The sequence below is a fragment of the Nyctereutes procyonoides genome, unplaced genomic scaffold (assembly GCF_905146905.1).
Source record: "Nyctereutes procyonoides isolate TBG_1078 unplaced genomic scaffold, NYPRO_anot_genome, whole genome shotgun sequence".
Classification (NCBI taxonomy): domain Eukaryota; kingdom Metazoa; phylum Chordata; class Mammalia; order Carnivora; family Canidae; genus Nyctereutes; species Nyctereutes procyonoides.
The window spans coordinates 24,317,980-24,340,823 of record NW_026575030.1 but is presented as its reverse complement, the minus strand read 5'-3'; the positions used below and the strand labels follow the sequence as shown (position 1 = coordinate 24,340,823).

The 22,844-nt window shown below is 39.1% G+C and overlaps 1 protein-coding gene across 1 annotated transcript in view; it reads left to right on the top strand.

The window, feature by feature from the left end:
- The window catches only part of CD86 (CD86 molecule), a 63,675-nt gene extending 50,468 nt beyond the window's left edge, over window positions 1-13,207 (top strand). Inside the window, 4 exon segments of the mRNA XM_055315789.1 lie at window positions 106-252; window positions 8,099-8,144; window positions 11,047-11,119; window positions 11,121-13,207. Coding sequence (XP_055171764.1) covers window positions 106-252; window positions 8,099-8,144; window positions 11,047-11,119; window positions 11,121-11,141 — 287 coding nt within the window. The 3' untranslated portion in view covers window positions 11,142-13,207.
- The last annotated feature ends 9,637 nt before the right edge of the window (window positions 13,208-22,844 follow it).

Below are 22,844 nucleotides of genomic sequence, written 5' to 3'. Positions count from 1 at the left end.
AGTAGAGCCCTGGGGAGATGCTGATTTGTAAATGAAGACAATAGTAATTATAAGCCTTTTATAATTAATTTTCCTGGCTGATTGGAAACTTATGGTCATTTCTAGATGCACATACGAAACCCACCCCTGATGGAGACCACATCCTCTGGATTGCGGCTCTGCTTGTAATGTTGGTCATTTTGTGTGGGATGGTGTTCTTTCTAACACTAAGGAAAAGGAAGAAGAAGCAGCCTGGCCCCTCTCATGAATGTGGTGAGTCAGTGCTTGTCCTCTCTGCAGATTGCCATTTTGCAGCTACCTCCTGTCAGCTGCCTTCTGAAGCTCATTGGCTGAGCTCAGATTAGCAAAAAGTCAGGGAGTGGTTGGAGGAGAAGGTTTTCCCTCAAGAGTTTGGAGCCCATATAGATGGGCTCAACATTGCTCTGGATTTCTAGGAGAGGCAACATTTCTAACCTAAGTTCTATAAACGTACTTCAGGTTTCCAGACAAAGCTGATTATTCCTTGCTTTAACTACCCCACTTCATGAGGTTACTGTGAAAATTCAATGAAGTAAAATTGTGACAAGACTTCTAAATGTTAATGACTGTGGACCTGGCAGTGTTCAAGCAGGGAAGCTTGGTGGTGGGAGAGGAGGATTAGATGACCACAAGATTCACTTTCTCATCTTTAAAAGAAAGTCTAGGTTTCTCAGGAAAAAAAAGTGGGATGAATTGTTCCCTAATGACTTTTTAAAAATAATATTAACTTTTATTGATTACCAAGTATTACATACCCATTACCAAATATGATAAAAAAATTATCTATAGTTCTACTAGTAAGAGAGAAATGGTTATACAGACAATATTTTAGAGTATATCCTCCAGATTTTTCTGGAATCTATGTTATTTTCCATAAGGAATAATATCATACGGACTGTTTTTCACAGTTTAGATAATATCACATATACTGTTTTCTAATTTATTTGTACTAAACATAGTGAGAAAATTTTCAGGGTCATTAAGTATCATCCTATAGCATTATTTTAAGTGGCTGTGAGATACTCCATTTTGTGGATACATCTTAATTTATTTAACTAACTCCACATTGTAGGACATTTTGTTTGTTACCGTTGTTTTGCTGTTGTAAACAGCACTGCACTGAGCAGCCTCCTCATTGGCTTTTGTAAAAATGGCACTGTGCTTAGTGAGGGACAAAGAGGTTCCTGATTTTATAATAATCTTATGCCTCTTTGTTCTTTGGGCTTGTTTGGGCAAAGTTGCAAGGTAAGTTTGGACTTTATCTCAGTAATGCCTGTAGTAGAAGTCTGGTTGGTGCTAATAATTAAGGTAACCTTCTTACTCACTTTGGTAAAAAGCACCAGATGAGTAATGCTTCTGATCAGCATCTTTTTTTAAATGTTAGTGGACTGCTTTTAGGATCCACTAGAAAATAGAAGGATGACATTAGCAGTTACTCATTTCATCCTACTGTATTTTAAAAACAGGCAACTGGGGAGTGATTATCCAATTTCAATAAATGAATACAAGCCTATGGTAGAGTCATATTCAAACTGCCAAAGTATGGGGTGTGCTGATATAATAAAAGATTTCTATGATATAAAAGTGTAAAATTCAGAGCACAGGGCAAGATGTACAGATATATCATGTTTATCAAAGCTTTGACTTTTCAAGGTGAGAATTTTGAGTCTTTTAATCTCATTGCCATTTAGAATTAGCTAAATGTGCAGAAGCAGCCTTCAGCTTGGAAATAAGCTGTTTTCTAAATTTGCTCTCATACTGGGATGATTAGCTTATAAATGAAACAAAGAACAAGAGATGGAGAAAAAGGAAGTAAGAATGTTTCTTCCCCCAAGAGGCAATCAGAAAAATTCAGGGGGCTAGATAAAAGAGTTAAAGAGGATACGTGTATACACATGGAAGAAGCTGAAAGGGGGTTCAAGAAGCTGTGTGTATGCATATGAAATGGTCATATTGAGCTATGAGGGGTAAAAGAGAGAATATAGTAAGAGAGTATAGCACATACATGACCTCCTTCCCCCAAGAATGTGATAAAGAATATTGCTAGGAAAGGTTTGGTAGACAGTCACCTGTGCTAGTGAGTTTGGTCAAAGAGAAGAGTCTTGATATCACTGGAGGAGGAAGATATACCAAGTAACTATGTCATGTAGACATGTTTGTAAATTTGGGTTCTGCAATTCAGCAGTGTCTGTACTTGCTTTGTGGAGACTTTTGGCATTGTCTATGTGATAGACTGAATAGTGCCCTCCGGCAAGATGTCCATCTCCTATTTATGGAACCTATGATAAATTATCTTACATGGCAAAAGGGACTTTGCATATGTACTTAAGGTACTGTCTTTAAAATGATGAGATTATCCTGGATTACCCTGATGGGCCCAATCTAATCACATGAGTCAGAGAACATTTCCCAGGCTGGGTTAGAGAGATGAAATGGAGAGATCCAAATCTTGAGACAGGGTTAACTCACCATCTCTAGCTTTGAAGATGGAGGAAGGGGCCATGAGACAAGGAATGTGAGGGGCCTCTAGAATCTGCAACCGGCCCTCAGCTGAGAGCTGGCTAGGAAATGGAGATCTCAGTCATACAACCACAAGGAACTAAATTCTGCTGACAAACAGACATGGAAGCAGTCATGACCCATCCACAGAGACATAAGCTTACTGACACCAATTGGAATGCCTCCAAACATGGATCTCCCTCCTAGTCCAATATTAATTAGTTTCTCAGCTTCAAACTAACTTGGCATTGAAAGTCTTTTACAGTGTGTGTTCAGTAATTATAGTTTTCCTATACCCCAACCATCCACATTTACTCTGTTAATGCTGTTAAATGAATAAAAGGGAAATGCCACAGTTATACTAACTGGTTTCTAATCTCTCTTCTCTTTCTTGATTTGTCAAATAGGGCAGATTAGGCATGAGAAATTGTAACCTTGAATTAACAGTCTTTTCCCAATCAGAAGTTACCCCATCAGTTTACCCATCAGGGAGAGAGACTAAAATAGCTCCTCCTGAATTTGTACTTCCTCATTTAGGTCTTCTGTGACTGAAATCTGTATATAATAGAGCCCTAGCAACTAACAGTTTTTACAGTTTGTCGCCCTCCACCAAACCTGAGTGAGTCTCGGCTCTTTCAGGAATGATTTCTTAAAGGGCAAGTATCTTTTCTGAAATAAATAATTTTAACCACAATTTAGACAGAAACCTTCCCAGGACATAAAAACTGAAAGTTGATGATATCATCACACCTGGTCTTCAAAATGCTAAATTTGTAATCAAATCCACAAGTTTAGAATCTGCCTTTTTATTGTCTGCTTTCATTTTAAAATAGAAACTTTTTTTTTTTAATGGTGATGATTTTGTCATGGGGATGAAAGGACAACATAAATATTCTATGTTGGTCTACAGACATCTGAAATACTATATTCAGTTATAAATAAACATTTTTAAAAAACTGAAAAAATAGAACCTAATCAGATTTATAAAGTGTCTAGAAGCTTAGTCAAATTAGTTCAAGTAACTGAGAATGCTTAGCCAGAAATGAAGTGCTGGGGAGGAGAAAAGTGTTCCCTTCAAATAGCTGAAGAGCTGCCATATGGTACAAAGATCACATTTAACTGGGCTCCAAAGGGCATCTCAATGCATGAAGATTATATGAGAAGATGTAAGGAAATAAGACTGAGTTTTGCAACAGTTAAGGCTCTTTAAAAATTATATAGAAGACACAAATTTCTTCCTCCTATGAAGGATTAACTGCTACAGGAATTTCCTTCCTACTGTAAACAACTAGAAGTCAGATAAAAATATGAAACAACTATTTTCAGGCGTTGGACAATAAGCTATAGAGAACTAGTCCCTGAAAGAAGGGAAAAGATGAGGTAAGCCCTATGATTGCCTCCAACTTACTGCCTGGAGTCAGTTTCCAAGTTGCTCTAAAAGTAGGGGAGCCCTGATACTAAAACTGGAAAAAGACATTACAAGAAAAGGACACTACACATATATTTTGTGAAAATAGACGGCAAAATCCTTTAAAAAATTACCAACTACCATCTAGCAATCTATTAAAAGTATGATACATCACGATCAAGTGGGGTTTATTCCGGGAATATGAGATAGGTTCAATATACAGAAATCAAGCAATAAAATTCACAATATTGACCATCCAAAGAGAAAAAACATGTAATCATGTCAGTGGATACAAAAAGGCATTTGGCAAAATTGATACTCATTCATAATTTTAAAAAGAAAGAAAAACTCTCATAAAAATAGGAATATAGAGGAACTTCCTCAATCTGACAAAGGACATATACCAAAATCCTTCAGTAAGCATCATATTTAATAATAAAAGACAGACCACTTTCCCCATAAGATCAGGAAAGAGGCAAGGCTATCACTCTCACTATATTTCTTCATCATTGTACTGAAGGTCCTAGCCAGGTTTCCAGTCTAGGAAAAAAAAATGCCTACATATTGGAAGGCAAGAAGTAAAATGTCTTTTTTTCACAGATAACGTGACCGTGTTTGTAGAAAAGCCAAAGGCATCCATGAAAAGCTATTAGAACTAATTGCATGTAGCTAAGTCTCCAGATAGATATAAGGTCAGTACACAAAGTCAAAATCAGTTATTTTTCTATATACTCACAACAAACAATTTGGACACTGCAAAAAAAATTTAAATACCATTTATAGCAGCATCAAATAATATTAAAAGCTAGGGAGTAAGTTTTTAAAAACAAATATAAGACCTATATACTAAAAACTAAAAGACATGTCTACTGACAGAAGTTAAAGTAGACCTAAATAAATGGAGAAATATGCTATGTTCATGGATCAGAAGAGTAGATAATAAGATATCACGTGGCGGCTGGGTGGCTCAGTCAGTTAAGCGTCTGCCTTCGGCTCAGGTCATGATCTCGGGGTCCTGGGATGGAGCTCCATGTCAGGCTCCCTGCTAAGTGAGGAGTTGCTTCTCCCTCTCCCTTTGCCCCTCCTCCCTGCTCCTGCTCGCTCTCTCTCTCTCAAATAAATAAATAAAATCTTTTAAAAAAGAAGACATCAATTCAGCCCAAACTGATCTATGAATTCAATGACATACCAATAAGAATCCTGGCAGGCTTTTCAATGTACATTAAAAAGCTAATTCTAAAAGTTATGTGGAAATGCAAAAGACATACAATTGCCAAACAATTCTGAAAACAAGATCAAACACAGATGACTTATACTACCTAATTTCAAGATTTACTGTATAGCTATAGTCATCAAGACAGTGTGATATTGGTGAAAGCACAGACATACCAATCAATGGAACAAGATGGATAATCAAAAAGTAAACTCACATGGTCAACTGATTTGGACAAAGGAGCCAAGGTAATTCCATGCAGAAAAAGGTAGTTTTTTCAACAATGGTTTTGGGACAATTAGATATCCACATGGAAAAATATAAACCTCAACACACAAAAAATAACTTGAAATGGATGATAGACCTAAAAATAAGAGCTAAAATTAAAAGACTTAAAAAAAATTGGAGAAAATCTTTGTGATCTTAGGCTAGGCCGATCTTAGGACACAGTAAGCACAAAGCATATCATAAAAAGTAAAAAGTGATAAAGTGTGCTTCATCAAAATGAGAAACCTTTGCCCTTCGACTTTGTTTAAAAAAATAAAATTCAAGCCACAGGCTGGGGGGAAATGTTTGCAAAATACATATCTCAAAAGGACACGTATCCATAACATTCGACTATATGTTACTACCCAGTAAAGAAGATAATCCATTTAAAAAAAGGCTGGGAGCAAAAGACTTGAACACATACTTCATAGAAGAAAGTACACAAATGGCCAATAAGCACAGTCACACAGTCACAACATCATTAGGGAAATACAAGTTAAAGCTATAATAAGATACATACCCACCAACATGACTAAAATTAAAAGGTAAATATCAAGTACTGGAGAAGTTGTGAACAACTGAAACTCTCATGCAGTGTCACACAACCCAGCAGTCTGAGATATTTGCCCATGAGAAATAAAAACATATGTCCTCACAAAGACACACACACAACTGTCCATAGCAGCTTTCTCCATAGTACTGAAAGCCGGGCATCCTAAATTTTCATCAGCTGGTGAATGGATAAACAAATGGTAATATGTTCATACAACAAAATACTGCTGACCTATGGAAAGGAACGGACTGCTAGTAATACGCAACAACATGGATTTACCTCAAAAGCAGTATACTACCTCGATACTGTTCTCCAGAGGGCTTGTGTTCCCACCGACAGCGTAGGAGGGCTCCCCTTCCTCTGCATCCTCAACATCTGTCATTTCCCATGTTGTTAATTTTCACCATTCTGACAGGCGTGAGGTGGCATCTCATTGTGGTTTTGATTTATATTTCCATGATGTTGAGTGACGTTGAAAATTTCTTCACGTGTCTGTTGGCCATTTGCATATCTTTTTTGGGGAAATGTCTATTCATGTCTTCTTCTACCCATTTCATGACTGGATTGTTCGTTGTTTTGGGTGTTGAGTTTGATAAGTTCTTCATAGATCTTGGCTACTAGTCCTTTGGAGATACCAGCCGAGAAGAGGACAGTCAATCAAAGTGATTTTCTTTGCAAATATCAAATCTAGAATTGCCTTAGGATATCAAATAGCAAATATAAAATTCATAACTGTGTTTTCCTTTGAAGAATATAACAGGAAATTGTGCATTTTCCGAGCATTTCGTCTAAATTTGTAGTATAGTTGTATCATGTTTTGTGTTTCCAATAGGTTTTAAACTTATATAAATCAGATAATATTTAGAATTTTCTAAAACAGTTCATTAAAGTAGCTCTATGGTGAAAAAAAAAAAAAAACCAAAACAGTATGCTAGGAGAAAGATACCAGGCCCAAAAAGACCACATGACCACACATTTATGATTATTTAGAATTATAATTTTTTTTAAATTTTTATTTATTTATGATAGTCACACAGAGAGAGAGAGAGAGGCAGAGACACAGGCAGAGGGAGAAGCAGGCTCCACGCACCGGGAGCCCGACGTGGGACTCGATCCCGCGTCTCCAGGATCGCGCCCTGGGCCAAAGGCAGGCGCCAAACCGCTGCGCCACCCAGGGATCCCAGAATTATAAAATTTTCTAAAAAGCAAAATTATTGTGACATCAACCAGATCAGTAGTTATCAGGGGATGGGATAGGAGAAAGATACTGACTGAAAAGGGGAAAGGGGGCACTTTTGAGTCTTATATAAATGTTCTATATCTTGGCTATGGTGGTAGTTACATGAGTGTAGTATACATTTGCTAAGCTCACCAACATCTATACAGAAAATTATTGGATTTTATTGCACATTAAATTATGCTTCCATAAAGCTGATTTTTTTAACATACACACATGTGTCCATCCCTGAGCCAATGGCAGCAAGTGTTCAAAACCATCAAGGGTGTTTTTTTATTCCCTAAAGTCTTCCATGGACACCCAGGTTAACAACTCTGCTACAAGGCTCTGTGTGGGGCAAAAGCACTATCAGAATAGTCAGCCTAAAGGAATTTAAACCCTAAATTGTGCCAGTGGTAAGCCCATACCAGTGACCACTCAGGCTATGGAAGGTCTAACCAGTTAGAGATATCCCACTCGGGCCCATCTATGCCACACTGTATCATGTTGGTAGTGCCGCTAACTCACCCATTTAGACTTCACCATCGTCAAGATTTCCTTTTCTTTCTCCTTTTAAACCTTACTTTCAGAAAGAGATCGAAAACTTTTCCAATCACTAAATGATTACTAAAACTAAGTGTGTTACCCCTCCCAGCAGTATTTTTATTTCAGTAAAGAATAGAGCTATAAGTGAAAAACCTATTTCCAACATTAGAAATTAAGACACAGTGAATAAAGGAAGGCATTTGCTTTTTGGATGCAAAAAACTCCTCAGTCCCCCTGAAACTGCATCAAGTAACCATCTATTCCACATATAAGGCCACAACGACTTCTTTCTGAGTCCTAGGGCTTTGGATTCTCTTCAAACTTTCTTTTACTATCTATAGGCAATACATTTTCTGAAGTTGTTTTGCTCTCTTTCAGAAACCAACAAAGTGGAGAGAAAAGAAAGTGAGCAGACCAAGGAAAGGTGAGTCCTGACCTTACAACATTGCTGATAGAGGTATCATCTCCATAGGATTTATAACTTAACCATCAGTTAAGTCTGAGGCATGCTGAGACCTCAGCAGACATGAACTAATGGAGAGGGAAACGAAAGTGAGACCAGTTAGGATCTGGAAAGAAATGTTCTAGCTATAAATGGATGACAGGAGGTCCAATGCACAATGCTCAAGGGGGGCAAGCCCAGTCAAGGTAAAGTAAAAAATTAATACCAAAGGGGTCTGTGTGGTGTGCATGGGTTGTGTATTACTCACCATGGTAACCCCAGCACCTATCATGGTGCCTGGACTAGTGGGAATCCTACAAGCGTGGAATGAATAGATAAGTGAGGAGTGATAACGTGTTTCTTTAGCTTCAGTGTCTTTGCACCTGCTATGCCCCCTTCTTGGAATCTTCTTCTGCCACTTTTTTGCCTCATTCTTCAGATCTTGGTTCAAGCTGAACTTCTAAAAAAAGAAAACAAAAACCAAAAAACCACCTTTCTTAAACTACATTATGTTAGCCTGTTATAGTGTCATTTGGATCCCTATGCTTTTTCTTCATAACACCAGGTAATACTTACATTTTTGTGTAATTACACTATTAAACTCTATGAACTATACCAAACTTTATAGAGGGTAGGGATCATATCAGTTAAGCTTAACATTGCTGCCGGCACCTACCACAGTGCAGGGTGCATAGTACATGCTCAATAAATTTTTTCCTACTGTGAAGTTGTAGCAGCAGGTATTTTTTGATCCACAGAAAGTAGCCTTTTTATAACACTAACAATTTTCTGTTGTTTTAATTTTCATGGCATCTACTGACAGGACTTATTCATAAAATGTACACTGTAGTGGTCTGATAAATATATAACCTGTTAAAAAAAAGAGTTTCAAGGCAACCTGCTGGTTCAGCGGTTTAGGGCCGCCTTCGGCCCAGGGCATGATCCTGGAGACCCGGGATCGAGTCCCACATCGGGCTCCCGGTGCATGGAGCCTGCTTCCTCTGCCTGTGTCTCTGCCTCTTTCTATCTGTGTCTCTCATGAATAAATAAATAAAATCTTTTTTTTTTTAAAAGAGTTTCATGGAAACATAAATGCTATTCATTGGGGGCTTAGCTTCTCTTACATTTGCTTTCAGTTGAGCAGTATTATAAGTTGTTTGGTTTTTATTTATTTTTTCATGTATTTGCTTACTTTCTAGATTCTTTACCTAATCAAATCCAATTAAGCAACCCTAAATATGTCAAGGGGAAATGTGTATATCCTCTCCTTTATATTCTCTTTTGTCCACACACTACAGGCTAGAGAAGACAAAATGTGGTGAGGTGTTTTTTTTTTTTTTTTAAGATTTTATTTAGGGATCCCTGGGTGGCGCAGCGGTTTGGCGCCTGCCTTTGGCACAGGGCGCGATCCTGTAGACCCGGGATCGAATCCCATGTCGGGCTCCCGGTGCATGGAGCCTGCTTCTCCCTCTGCCTGTGTTTCTGCCTCTCTCTCTCTCACTGTGTGCCTATCATAAATAAATAAAAATTAAAAAAAAACTTTAAAAAAAAGATTTTATTTATTTATTCATGAGACACACACACACAGAGAGAGGAACAGACACAAGCAGAGGGAGAAGCAGGCTCCATGCAGGGAGCCTGACATGGGACCCAATCCCAGGTCTCCTACCCTGGGCTGAAGGCGGCGCTAAACCGCTGAGCCACCCGGGCTGCCCTTTTTTCTTTTTTCTTTTTTTAAGAGTTCAGGTTTTCAGTTGTTTTTACAGTTTATTCAAACTAAGAACAAAAAGAGTTCATCCATTCTTTCACCCTTCCTACTCCTCCCCTCCTACTTCTGGCAACCACCAATCTCCTCTCTGTGTCTATGAGGTAGGGTTTTTTTTTATTACTTATTTTTATTTTTTTTAATTTCTTTTTATTTATTTACAATAGTCATAGAGAGAGAGAGAGAGAAAAGGCAGAGACACAGGCAGAGGGAGAAGCAGGCTCCATGCACCGGGAGCCTGACGTGGGATTCGATCCCGGGTCTCCAGGATCGCGCCCTGGGCCAAAGGCAGGCGCCAAACCGCTGCACCACCCAGGGATCCTTATTACTTATTTTTAGATTCTACATATAGGAGAGATCATATGGCATTTATCTCTCTCTGACTTATTTCCCTTATAATGCTTTCAAGGTCCACCCATCCTGTTACAAATGGTGAAATCTCACATATTTTTATGGCTGAATCATATTCCACTATATGTATATACCACAAATTTTTTATCTATTCATCTATCAATGGACACTTAGGTGGTTTCCATATCTTGGCTATTGTAATAAATAGGTGTGGAAAGAATGAATGTGTGCATGAAAGAATACATTAAGATTCCAACGTGATAAAATCAGATTATCTGTACCTCCATCCTCCCTGAGGACCAGGGCTCTCAAGAATATCCAGGCTCTGGCCACAGAGTCATGGGGTCAGGCAATCCTAAATCTAAAGCCTGGTCACAAAGATACAGTCATAACCCCAGGGTCAACAGCCCCAGAGTTCCCAGCATTTACCTGAATACACAAGTTGCTGTGAATGTAGGAATCCGGGATGTTGAGCCCGGGTGCTGAGACCTTGCCTGCCCTTTTAGACTCAGTTCAGATGTGATCCAGAAGAGACTGCAGAGAGAAGGCAGCAAGGAATCAACATATGGCAGGGGCAGGAAGAGACAACGATAAAGGGTAGTTACGTGAAGGAAGCATGAACAGCACATCTCCACCTCTCTCTTCAACGGTTTCTCCTTGTTGCCTATTGCAATGGCCCCTATATTCTCCTCTACCTCTGAAATCTAGAAAAAGAAAGTGGCTCGATTGTAAAATCTCACCCAATTACCCTTCTTTTTATTTTTCCAGAGTACGGTACCATGAAACGAAAAGATCTGATGAAGCCCAGTGTGTTAACATTTCGAAGACAGCTTCAGGCGAACAACAGTACTACACAGTTTTAATTAAAGAGTAAAGTCCATCCATTGTTTATATGCCTTCCCTTTCAAATTTTGGCTTACCTTTTTCTTGTCCATTAACATTATTATTGCCACTAATAATAACAGGCTCTCCAGGGCTCCCTCTAAATGAGAGAGCCTCCCTATAATGCCAGTTCTGCTCCCTACACTAGGAGCAGATTTTAACTGCTTCTTTTCATCTCAGAGCACACTTGTGGGCCATGCTCACCTGACTGGCTCCTGGCTCAGGAATAATGTTTAAGACTAACACCTCCTGTTTCAGATTCAGCCTTCTTTTCTTAATTTTATACATTGTGTTTTATGTAGAACTCCCAATTACTGGACTAATGGCTTTTATCTATGCTTAATTCTAAGATAGTGCCTCATTCCATCTTGTATATTTGTGACTACCTCTGCAGTCTGGGTGGGAGTTTTGTATGTTATGGCTTTATAGTGTTGCTTTAATATTTTGAGACATAAAGAGATGTGTACTATAATAATGTAATTACTATGCCCCGAGAAAAGTCTACCCACTGCTGAGGAGCTCTTGCTCCTCTGTGAGGGTCAGTAGGAAAATGGTGGCTTGGTGTGCTGACAACAATGAGCAGACCAACTCAAAATTTGGAAGATTAGGAACGATGGAGATAGAACCAGCTCTGAGTCCTGGAGCCACTTCTATCTGGGCTGCTGCTAATCTGAGGAGGATCCACCTGCCTAACAAGCTATGGATAAGCCTTAGCAGGGAGCTCTTTGTAAAGCAGGAAAGCACTATGCACTGTGAACCCTACTTCTCTTCTTGAAAAAAATGGCTGAGATGATGGCCCAGGGCAACTGTTCAAGAGCCAACTGAGAGATCACAATACTTAAAAGAGAAAAAAGAAAAAAAAAAAAAAAAAAGGAAAGCTCTTGACAGACCAAGATGTGCATGGATATCCTATCTGTCCAGTCCTCCAGCAAGCCCTGGGACAAGAAACAGGTGAACCGTCTGTCCAAAAAGATGTAAGACAGACAGCATCTTCCCTGGTAGTTGGTGAGAAGTTTGGATAATACTTAAGTTATTGTGATGTTTCATCTGGCTGGAGGCAGAGTTGGGGCGGGGAGAGCTATCACCTTGATAATGGGATAAATGGAAGGAGGCTTAGGACTCTTTCAATTTAGGACTGAAAGAGAAAGAGCTAGAGTGGAATTAGGAAGACCCACATGCAAATCATCCAGTGGCCAATGTAGCTGGTGAGGGTGCTAGGAAGGGATCCGCTGGCTCAGAGCAGGGCTCACAGATTTGTGTCTGAGGACTATCTATATGGTCATTCTCAACCATAGGAAAACTGGGTGCACCAGAGGACCATGCTAGCCCAGGAGAAATGAGTTAAGTGACCCTGGCTCTAAGACATCATCACTAATGAATGGAGCAGCCTCAGTCCAAACCAAGAGAGAGAACTTTGGGAGGCCTGATCCACAGAAATATTTCTTCCTATTCTACACAAAGAAACCTAGAAGATTGTAGACAGCTGTGCTAACCGTGCTTGCCTTGTAAGATTTCCATTTATGTGTTCTTCCCTGCCTCTGCCGTCATTGGGCTCTAAGCGTCTTGTTGGTTCCTAACATGGTTTATACAGTGAGCTCTTAATAAATTTTTCTTAAATTGATTTAAAGGTCTCCATTTTCTGCTTCTACTTCAACAGTACTGCTCAACCCATGTTACTTCCTCTGTCTTCCTGATATACTTCCTCCCTCTTCATGTCTCCGTGGAAGCTTCATTCTCCAGTCACCCTTGCTAGAAGCCTCTGACTTACCCCAAACCCCTGCGCTTCTCTTTTCCCTTAACCATTATATAAGAGAGGAGGGTCTCATATGATTTTAAATGTTTATCTCAGTTACGAGACATAAAAAAGTCAAGCCAAGGAAGTTCTTTCTGAGGACAACTGGGAAATTTGGAGTTACAAAAGGAATATTTGCTTTTCAGTTTGTGACTTTTTAAATTATGTGCTCATGTACACATTTAACAAAAGCCCAATGTTAAATATTCCTTAAAATACCTTGATTACAAAATAAATGCATATAACTGTATTGTATATTTTTAACTTGCTGAGAGTAAATCTTAAAAGTTCTCATCACAAGAAAAGTTTGGACCTAGGTGTGGTGATGGATGTTAGCAAAACTTACTGTGCTGATCGTTTCACAATATACACATGTATCAAATTATTATGTCCTTCACCTAAAATTAGTACAATGTTATATGCCAATTACACCTCAACTAAAAATAAATAAATGCATATATATGCACTAACATATATTGCTTTATGTAATATATATATATATATACATATATAGCATCTGAGGAGACCCAGGGAAATTCTGAAAAAAGAAAACTCTAGGCTCTGTGAGGGCAACAGTGTGTCTAATTTCTTCACCAAGGAAGCCTGGACACCCAAGAGTACCTCAAAGCTATTTGTTCAAAGACTGAATGAAACTTTAACATGCCCTCTGGTGAAAATATTCCCCCTTTGTATATTAAATTCTCTAGATTTTCTATGTTCCAAATCTGGAGAAAGAAAAGCCAAGGGGCATCTGGGTGGCTCCGTGGGTTGAGCATCCAACTCTTGGTTTCCGCTCAGGACATGATCTCAGAGTCATGGGATCGAGCTCCATGTTGGGCTCCACACTCCTCGAGGAGTCTGCTTGAGATTCTCGCCCTCTCCCTCTGCCCTTCCCACTCGTGCTCTCTTTCTCTCTCTCAAATAAATAAATATTTTAAAAAATGGAAAAGAAAAGCCAAAAGGCTCTCAAAAGAGGTCATGAAGTATACTAACAATACTAGTTAACAATCCTGGTACTTACCTTGTACCAGGGACTCTTCTAAACTGTTAAACTCATTATTCCATTTATTCCCCACAATGGCCCTGTGATGTAGGTATTGGGATATTATGACCATTTTGTTGATGAGGAAACCTAGACATGGACAGGTCAAAGCAATTAACCCAAGGTCACTAACTTAGTAAGTGACAGAGCTGGAGAAAATTTTGCAAAGCATCATTCTTTCTACCCCTTTGTTTTCCAGCCATAGAAGGGACAACATTTTAGCTGGTTGCAGGTTGAGTGCCTATATCACATCCTACACTCCCTCAGCCCTCTGAGGTGGTGCCTGCAGAGAATGCATCACTGAGTTTTCCAGAAGCCATTCCATCATAAGTCCAGAAGCTGTGGATGATAAGGCACATGATATGACCCGCGGAAATGAGTTTTTGGTCAGAGGGAAAGTGAACTATAACTACTGCCTCCAACTCCTCCCCCTCCACCCCTACCATTTATTCTTTTGCAATCAACCTTCCTTCCTCTGCCATTCTGAAGCCAGTTTCATCCACTCAGTGTTCTCAAATTTGGTAACCTGAGCTAGAAAGCAAAGACTCATCTCTGACTGCTGTCCTCCTACCTTCAGTACCCACTGTCATCCCACCTTCCTGCCACATTTAGTTATCACAAGACCAAGCAAAAATTCTTCTGACTTCAGCAACCACTCTTTCTCTTCTCATTCAGATCCTATTTCCTCAATCCAAGAGTGTGACAATCACTACCCAACTGATTCCAGTCTACTGTCTCTTTTAACCTGCATTCTGTCCAAAACATCAAAAGGAACAAAGAGATAAATAGTGAAAAAAGGATTTCCTCACATTCCTTTTCCCTAGCCTCATGGAGGCAACTATGATCTTCAGACTCTTATGTATCTTTCCATAGACATACCATGCCTGTGTGTGTGTACATATACCTGTGTAAAAATAATGTACGTAAATATACACATACACACAAATGTGTGTGTACATATTTTCCCCTTATTCAGGTAGATTTGGTTTTATTCTACACCCGAGCAACTAAACAGCCTAAACATAAGACTGCTAAGGTGATTAAGAAAGATGTCAGCCTTCCATATAATCCTTCATATTAAAAACAAGTGAGATTCCATTGGCTTTCACCAAGCCTGCCTGTTCACTCCATAAGAAAAAATATTTAGAGATATAGAATCCTGCACTATCCTTAAACACAGTTTATTTTTATTTTATTTTTTTAAGATTTTATTTATTTATTCATGAGACACACACACACACAGAGAGAGAGAGAGAAAGAGAGAAGCAGAGACACAGGCAGAGGGAGAAGCAGGCCCCATGCAGGGAGCCCGACGTGGGACTCGATCCCAGGTCTCCGGGATCACATCCCAGGCCGAAGGCAGGAGCTAAACTGCTGAGCCACCCAGGGATCCCCAGTTTGTTTGTTTTTTTTTTTAATAGAGGAGGTTTGCAAGCAGGGGATTGGGTGTGGAGGAAGGGGCAGAGGAAGAGAGAGAATCTCAAGTAAGCTCCACACTAAGCACAGGAGCCCAAGCGGGGCTCAATTTCATGACCCTGAGATCGTGACCTGAGCTGAAACCAAGTCAGATGCTTAATCAACTGCAACAACAGTCACCCTGAACTGGATCTCCCATTTCCTGTGTATTGTTTTTGTCTTTCTTGATTTACTCCCTCACTTTGTTGTTACATATATATCAGTAGCTTTCTGAGGAAGGATATATGGGAAATTAATGAGATCTTGTGTATCTGAAATGTCTTTATCCTACTCTCTCAATTAATCATTTGGCTTGATATGGAATTTTGGATTAAAAATTATTTCCATTGTCTCTAATTTCAGTATTGTTCCTGAGAAAGCTATAGAAATTCTGACTCCAAATCTTTTTATGTGGAAGCATTTAAGATCTTCTATGTCCAGTGTTCTTAAATTTTGTAATGAAACACAGGTTCATGTACTGTGATTTACACTAAGATGGCCTTTTGTGTCTGAAAATGCATGTCCTTCACTCTAGGGAAATTTTTCTGATCTATTTCATTGATTATTTTTTCCCCTCAATTTCACTCATCTCTCATTCTAGGATATGGATTCCTGTGTTGGATCTCGTAGACTGATCCTCTCATTTTCTTATCTTTCTCTTCTCTTTCCCATCTTTTTGCCTTTTTTCTATATCTTAAAGATTTCCTGAAGTTTATCTTCCAGACTTTCTGTTGTATTCTGCTATCATATTTTAATTTTCAAGTGCTCTTTTTTGTTCTCTGAATGTTTCTTTCTGCAAGGAGTCTGTTCTTCATTGTTGCAATATCATCTCTGGACTCTCTGAAGATGTTGATAGATTGTTTAAGTCTTATTTTTCCTCCCTTATCTCTATGTCTTTCAAGATGTTTCTTTCTGTTTGTTTCCTTTGGTCTATATTATCCGTGTTGGAGGATTCCTCAGATGTCTGATGAAACTTGATTGTCTGTTCATGATTAAGAGTAAGAAATTAAAAATTAGTTTTGAGGACCCAAGTCTTTGGATGAGCTTGTTAATCTTAGCATTACAGTAAAGGGATCTAGGTGGGCCTTTGGTAGCAAACCATATTTAGATCTTTCTTTTTCTGCTGGTAGTTTTCTAGTATCTTGCTTGGAAGGGGAAAGTCTGGCAATCAGCACTTTAGGAGCCAACTGAGAGAAAAGAGATCTGTGTATGTGTGTGTGTGTGTGTGTGTGCATGTGTGTGTACGTATGTGCGTGTACAGGTGATAGTGGTGGGGTCTCTGCAGGCTTTATTCAGTATGAATAAATGTACTTAATCTATATGTTTTCAATATGGCAACTGCATCTTCGAATGTATAAGAGGTTTCCCAACTGAAACATTTTCTGCTTTACCCTCTCCAGAGAACAGACCCTAGACTTTTGCCAGGGTGGGAGAGGAAAGTTGCCCAGTAGTGTGGAGTGGGAAAGAAGGGCTCAGCTCTAACTTACTATCAAACAACTTTTACCCAGTCTTCCTTATTTGGGTCCTTATTTTTTCCCCAACCTTCACCCTCAACTGGTTCTCAGGCCTGCCAGTTCCTGAGGCTTTTGATGATTCTGGAATATAAACTGGATTGTTTTTTGGGTTTCTGCACAAACAGGTAAGATGTGGCTGTCCTGCCTTGAGTTACCACATATCCATCTACTTTTCAGATCCCAAACTGATGTCTCCTTTCTTATTCTTGTGCTGTTACATTTTTCCATTTAAATTAAAAAATAATTTTTCTTTAGTTTTGGTGGAATCTCAGAAGGTAATGGAATTAAATATGTGTATTAAATTAAACTAAATTAAATTAAATAATTAAATAAGTATATGTATATGTATATGTAGATTAATACCATTGTACTTAGAACTTCACTATTCTAGGACTCTCTCGCTGAGTGCCTTCAGTCTGACATCCAAAGTCATCAACAATGTGACTTGAAATTAACGCAACTGTTTACCAATCTTATTTTTCCCTCTTCTCATCATATCAGAAAATCATAATACTGCCATATTTAGCTACTAAAATAATTTCTGAAATATAACCTGTATTATCCAGTTTGCTTCCATTTATGCTATTGTATATCTCTGCAATATTTCTCCCCATATTTCTCTGTTTACCGAACCCTTGTTTATCAGTAAAGCGTGGCTCAAATACCACTACCTCTGTTGGGCCACATACCTAACCACTCCCCAGGCTGTGTAGTGACACCATATATTTGGATCACAGAATACCCCTTCCATCAATAATTCATTCCTAATCTAAAACTTCCCTTCCTTACCAACCATCATGATTCTGGCCATTGGCCAACATAGAGAGGAGCTCCAGGTTTCACAGGGAAACTTCAAGCCACCAAATAAACCAGTGTTATTTTGTGATATAGCACCTTAGTCTTAAACCACTTGGTCTAGGTAGTTTCATTCTCTCTTGTCAACTTCTCCCAACTGTCCTAGCTTTGCCAGTTGCCTCTTGTCCTAGTCAATTGCCTCCTGTCCTTCCATACCACTCAGACCTGACAATCATCTCCTTCCCCAAGGTTAAAACCTTAGTTTCCCACTCTAAGTATGGCTTGGATCCACTCCCTAAAAAAGCTGCCTCTGGCCACCCAAGATAATCATCCCTTGACCCATCTCAGCCTTCTGAGACCATTATTTCAGAGCAGTCACACCAGACCAGGTCTTCCCAGCCAACAGGAAGCAGGATTACAGTCACGTGGTCCGACACAGGAGGTAAAGGTGTGCCCTGTATCTACTCCTTAATTTTAGTAGACATCCTCATTAACTTAAGTAAAACCTCTCATTTCATGGAATCATAGGGCTTAAAACAACTCAAACAGTCCTCAGCCCTGATGGGAGGTGGAAGCTGGATACCACAGGGATTGAGAAGCAGGATCTGGAGAGATGTAGAAACAGAAAATGAAGACTCGTTCAGAGATGGGTAGGCAAAGTTAAAGTAGAATAAAAAAGGAAAACTGTTTAAAGGAACATTTCTGAACCTTGCTATGCTTTAAGTTTGCCAGCATGTAACAAAACATTTCTAATTATGTGAGCAATTATTTTTGTCGGTTCCTTATATATTTCCTAAGAAAATATTTATCTGCAAAAGGTGTGTTCACAAGCATTAAGGATAAAAGGCAGAGATAATGAATGAAACAGAAAAAAGAACAGAATCAGTAGTTTTCACATCTTATGAAAAAGCACATAAAATTTCCCACTTCTGCAATTATTTCCTATTAACCTATACTTTTGATTACAGCAATTAATAAATTATCTTTAATGAATGAAGAATGGGGAATACATCTTAGTTTTTTAGGGCTCTACACCTGTAAAGTATAAATCAGAATCACAGAGTTGAGGGAAATGTAGATGCTGTGTCTTGGGTCAAGGCTGTCTACTAATGATGTTTTTAGAAAAAAAATAAGTACCGGTGCCTTCTTCATTCTGGCACCATTTGCACTGTTCCCTATTTGCATATACACAAGAACAGTATAGTGTTTTTTGTGTTTTTTTTTAATGATAGTCACACACACACACACACACACAGAGAGAGAGAGAGAGAGAGAGAGAGAGAGAGAGGCAGAGACACAGGCAGAGGGAGAAGAAGGCTCCATGCACCGGGAGCCCGACGTGGGACTCGATCCCGGGTCTCCAGGATCGCGCCCTGGGCCAAAGGCAGGCGCCAAACTGCTGCGCCACCCAGGGATCCCCAGTATAGTGTTTTTTATAAACAAGTGCAACATGACAAATATTAGAGTGCTCATTACTTTTAAATGTTTTATTGTGAAAAGAAGCCCTTAAAAATATATGTGAAGTTATTTCAGAAAGTAGCTCTCCACCTTGGCAGGAGTGCCAGCTTACTCCTATCCATTGCATGAGGCAAAATGGCTTCTTTTCCCATGATCTGATTGTATAGCACTGTTCCTGAGATGACACACTGTGAACTCATAAGTTTCCAAAATATAGAGAGTATAAAGTAATAAGTCACTAAAGTGTCTTAACAGTCTATTAGACATAGAAGAAATATAGAAAGCATCCAGTGGAGCCCTTCCCCTCTTGCCAGAGCAGAGAAGTGAGGGAGTAACCAAACAAAGAAAGCCAGCACCAGAACTCCTGATCTTTCAGGAGTTCCTGATCTTCAGGTCAGTGCTTTCCACCTTGTAGTGTCCTCTATGCTTCCTGTTAGCTGGAAACACTGGAGAATGGGTGTCGACAGATTATAATGCAGCAAGAGCATGGACTTTGGGGTCAGATAGACCTGACACTGCTATAGTTGGCATGCGACCTTGAGCAACTTACTCTCTCTGATTCTAGGTTTTCTTATATGCAAAATAGAGTTAATAATACCTACCTACTTCATGATATCAAGTGCAATCCAAAAGATGAGGATTATGCATTTGAGAGGAGAGAGAAAGAGAAAGAGGAGGAGGAGGGGAGGGGAGGAGATCCAGCAAACAAGCAATTGTGTATCTTGTGGCAGTAGAATGGGTTGGGGGATGGTAAGTGAGCATTAATAGTGGCAGGATGGGAACAGGAAGCCATCATGGAGGAATAGTGATGCGTGTGGATTCTTTCATATAACACTCAGCCCAGAAGTCCCTCCACACCCTGCTGAAAGCCAGAAATGCTCCTATAATTCCTCCTACAACAGCTTCACTTAAAGAAGTCCCTCTCTCAGCATCTCGCCCCAGGGACTGATAAGACCCATTCAATCACCTTACATGCATGGGACCTTTCTATACTTACTACTGAAGCCAAAGTCATCTTTTTAAGACCTTTATCTTTGTCAAGATTTTTTTCAGACTCAAGAATACCGACTTCTCTGTCAAAGTGACAGAAAGTTCTGCCCTTACTAAATATAACATGAAATTCTCTGCAGTCAGGCTGAGAGAGAAAGGAGGTCTTTCAATGGCCAGGGGCCCAGTCCAGATTTTGGAAGACCTCTGCCTTAGAGGGCAATCATACAGAAAATGATTTTGGAGGGTAAGAGTGTACAAATTAGAGGCAGGAAAACCACTTAGGAAACTGGCATAATTAGCCCCTACAAGTTTGGCATTTCTAAGTTGCTGAATTAGAAAAGCCTCCTTATATTTCCAGGCTGGATCTTGGTGCCTGAGCTCAATCAGATCAGGGTCAGGGCTAAGTAGATTCCACTACAGAGGCAAATCCAAATGATGAGGAAAGAGAAAGTTAAGGGAGCTGCTTTAGGAGAGATGGACCACAGGAGTTCTCTGCACTCAATTAGAATGGGGTGAAAGAAATCCTAAAGTATGTTGGAAAGGTGAGATGATTCAGGTATAGCTACCAGACTAAAAATAGTATAAATCCATCTTCTTTGAATAAACCCATGATTATATGATCAATTACTCGTATACAAAGGAGGCGAGAATATGCAATGACAAAAAAGATAGTCTCTTTAACAAATGTTTTGGGAAAACTGGACAGCTACATGTAAAAGATTGAAACTGGACCATTTTCTTATACCACACACAAAAACAAGCTCAAAATGGATTAAGGACCTAAATGTGACACCTAAAACCATAAAAATTCTAGAAAAGAGTACAGGCAATAATTTTTTGGACATCAGCTGTAGCCAACATTTTTCTAGATATGTTTCCTGAGGGAAGGGAAACAAAAGCAAAATTAAACTATTGGGACTACATCAAAATAAAAAGCTTCTGCACAGTGAGGGGAATAATCACCAAAATTAAAAGACTAACTATGGAATGGGAGAAGAAGATATTTGCAAATGACATATGTGATAAAGTGTTAGTATCAAAACTTACAAAATTCAACGCCAAAGAAACAAATAATCCAATTTAAAAATGGGCAGAAGAGTGTTGGCTGGGTGGCTCAGTTAGTTAAGCATCTGACTCTTGATTTCAGCTCAGGCTATGATCTCAAGGTCATGAGATTGAGCCCCACATCAGGCTCTGCACTCAGGGTGGAGCCTGCTTGAGATTTTCTCTCTTTCTCCCTCTGCCCCTCCCTCCACTCTCTGTCTCTCAAATAAATAAAAATAAATAAATCTTTTTTAAAAAATGGGCAGAAGATATGAACAAACACTTCTCCAAAGAAGACATACAGATGGCCAATAGCCACGTGAAAAGATGCTCGACATTACTCATCATCAGGGAAATGCAAATCAAAACCACAGTAAGATATCAACTCACACTGTCAGAATGGCTAAAATCCAAAACACAAAAAACAACAAATTGGTGAGGATGTAGAGAGAAAAGAACACTCATGCACTGTTGGTAGTAATGTATACTGGTACAGTCACTCTGAGAAATAGTATGGACGTTCGCCAAAAAATTAAAAATAAATCTACCATATGATCCAGTAGTTCCACTACTGAGTACTTACCCAAAGAAAACAAAAACACTAATTCAAAAAGATGCATGCATTACTTATTGCAGCATTATTTACAATAGCCAAATTCTGGAAGCAGCCCAAATGTCCATTAATAGATGAATGGATAAAGAAGATGTAAGATACATTTATGTATATATTTGTGAGGGAATGTTATCCAGCCATAAAAAAGAATGAAATCTCATTCACAACAACATGGATGGAGCTAGAGAGGATAACGCTAAGCGAAATAGGCCAGTTAGAGAAAGACAAATACATGATTTCACTCATATGTGAAATTTAAGAAACAAAAGAACAAAGGAAAAAGAGAGCAAGAATCCAAAAAGCAAACCCTTAGCTATAGAGAACAGATGGTTACCAGAGCAGAGGGAGAGAAGATGTGAAATAAGTGAAGGAGATTAAGAGTACACATATCGTGATGAGCACTGAATAATATATTGAAGCATTGAATCACTATATTGTACACCTGAAACTGATATAACACTGTATGTTAACTACACTAGAATTAAAATTTAAAGAAGGGAAAAATAAGATTCTTTAATAAAATGAAAACATTAAGTACTCAATAATAAAACTGTCACAATCAATCAATCAATCACAGTCCTTGATATAGTCAGCAAGATGAAAAGATCCTCTTCTATATCATAAATCCAGTTTGGGGGTAGGGCAAAGGTAATTTCAGAAATGAGACGCGAAAGACACAGAGCAGGAAGCAGAGGCTCTTTGCTTCCAGAGCACTGGCTACCGAATCATTAAAACTCTTGGGATCAAAACAACAACAACAACAACAACAACAACAAAAAAAAAAAAAAAAAAAAAAAAAAACCTCTTGGGATCCCTGGATGGCTCAGCAGTTTAGTGCCTGCCTTCAGCCCAGGGCGTGGTCCTGGAGTCCCAGGATCGAGTCCCACATCAGGCTCCCTATGTGGAACCTGATTCTCTCTCTGCCTTCTCTCTCTGCCTATGTGTCTCTGCCTCTCTCTGTCTCTCATGAATAAATAAATA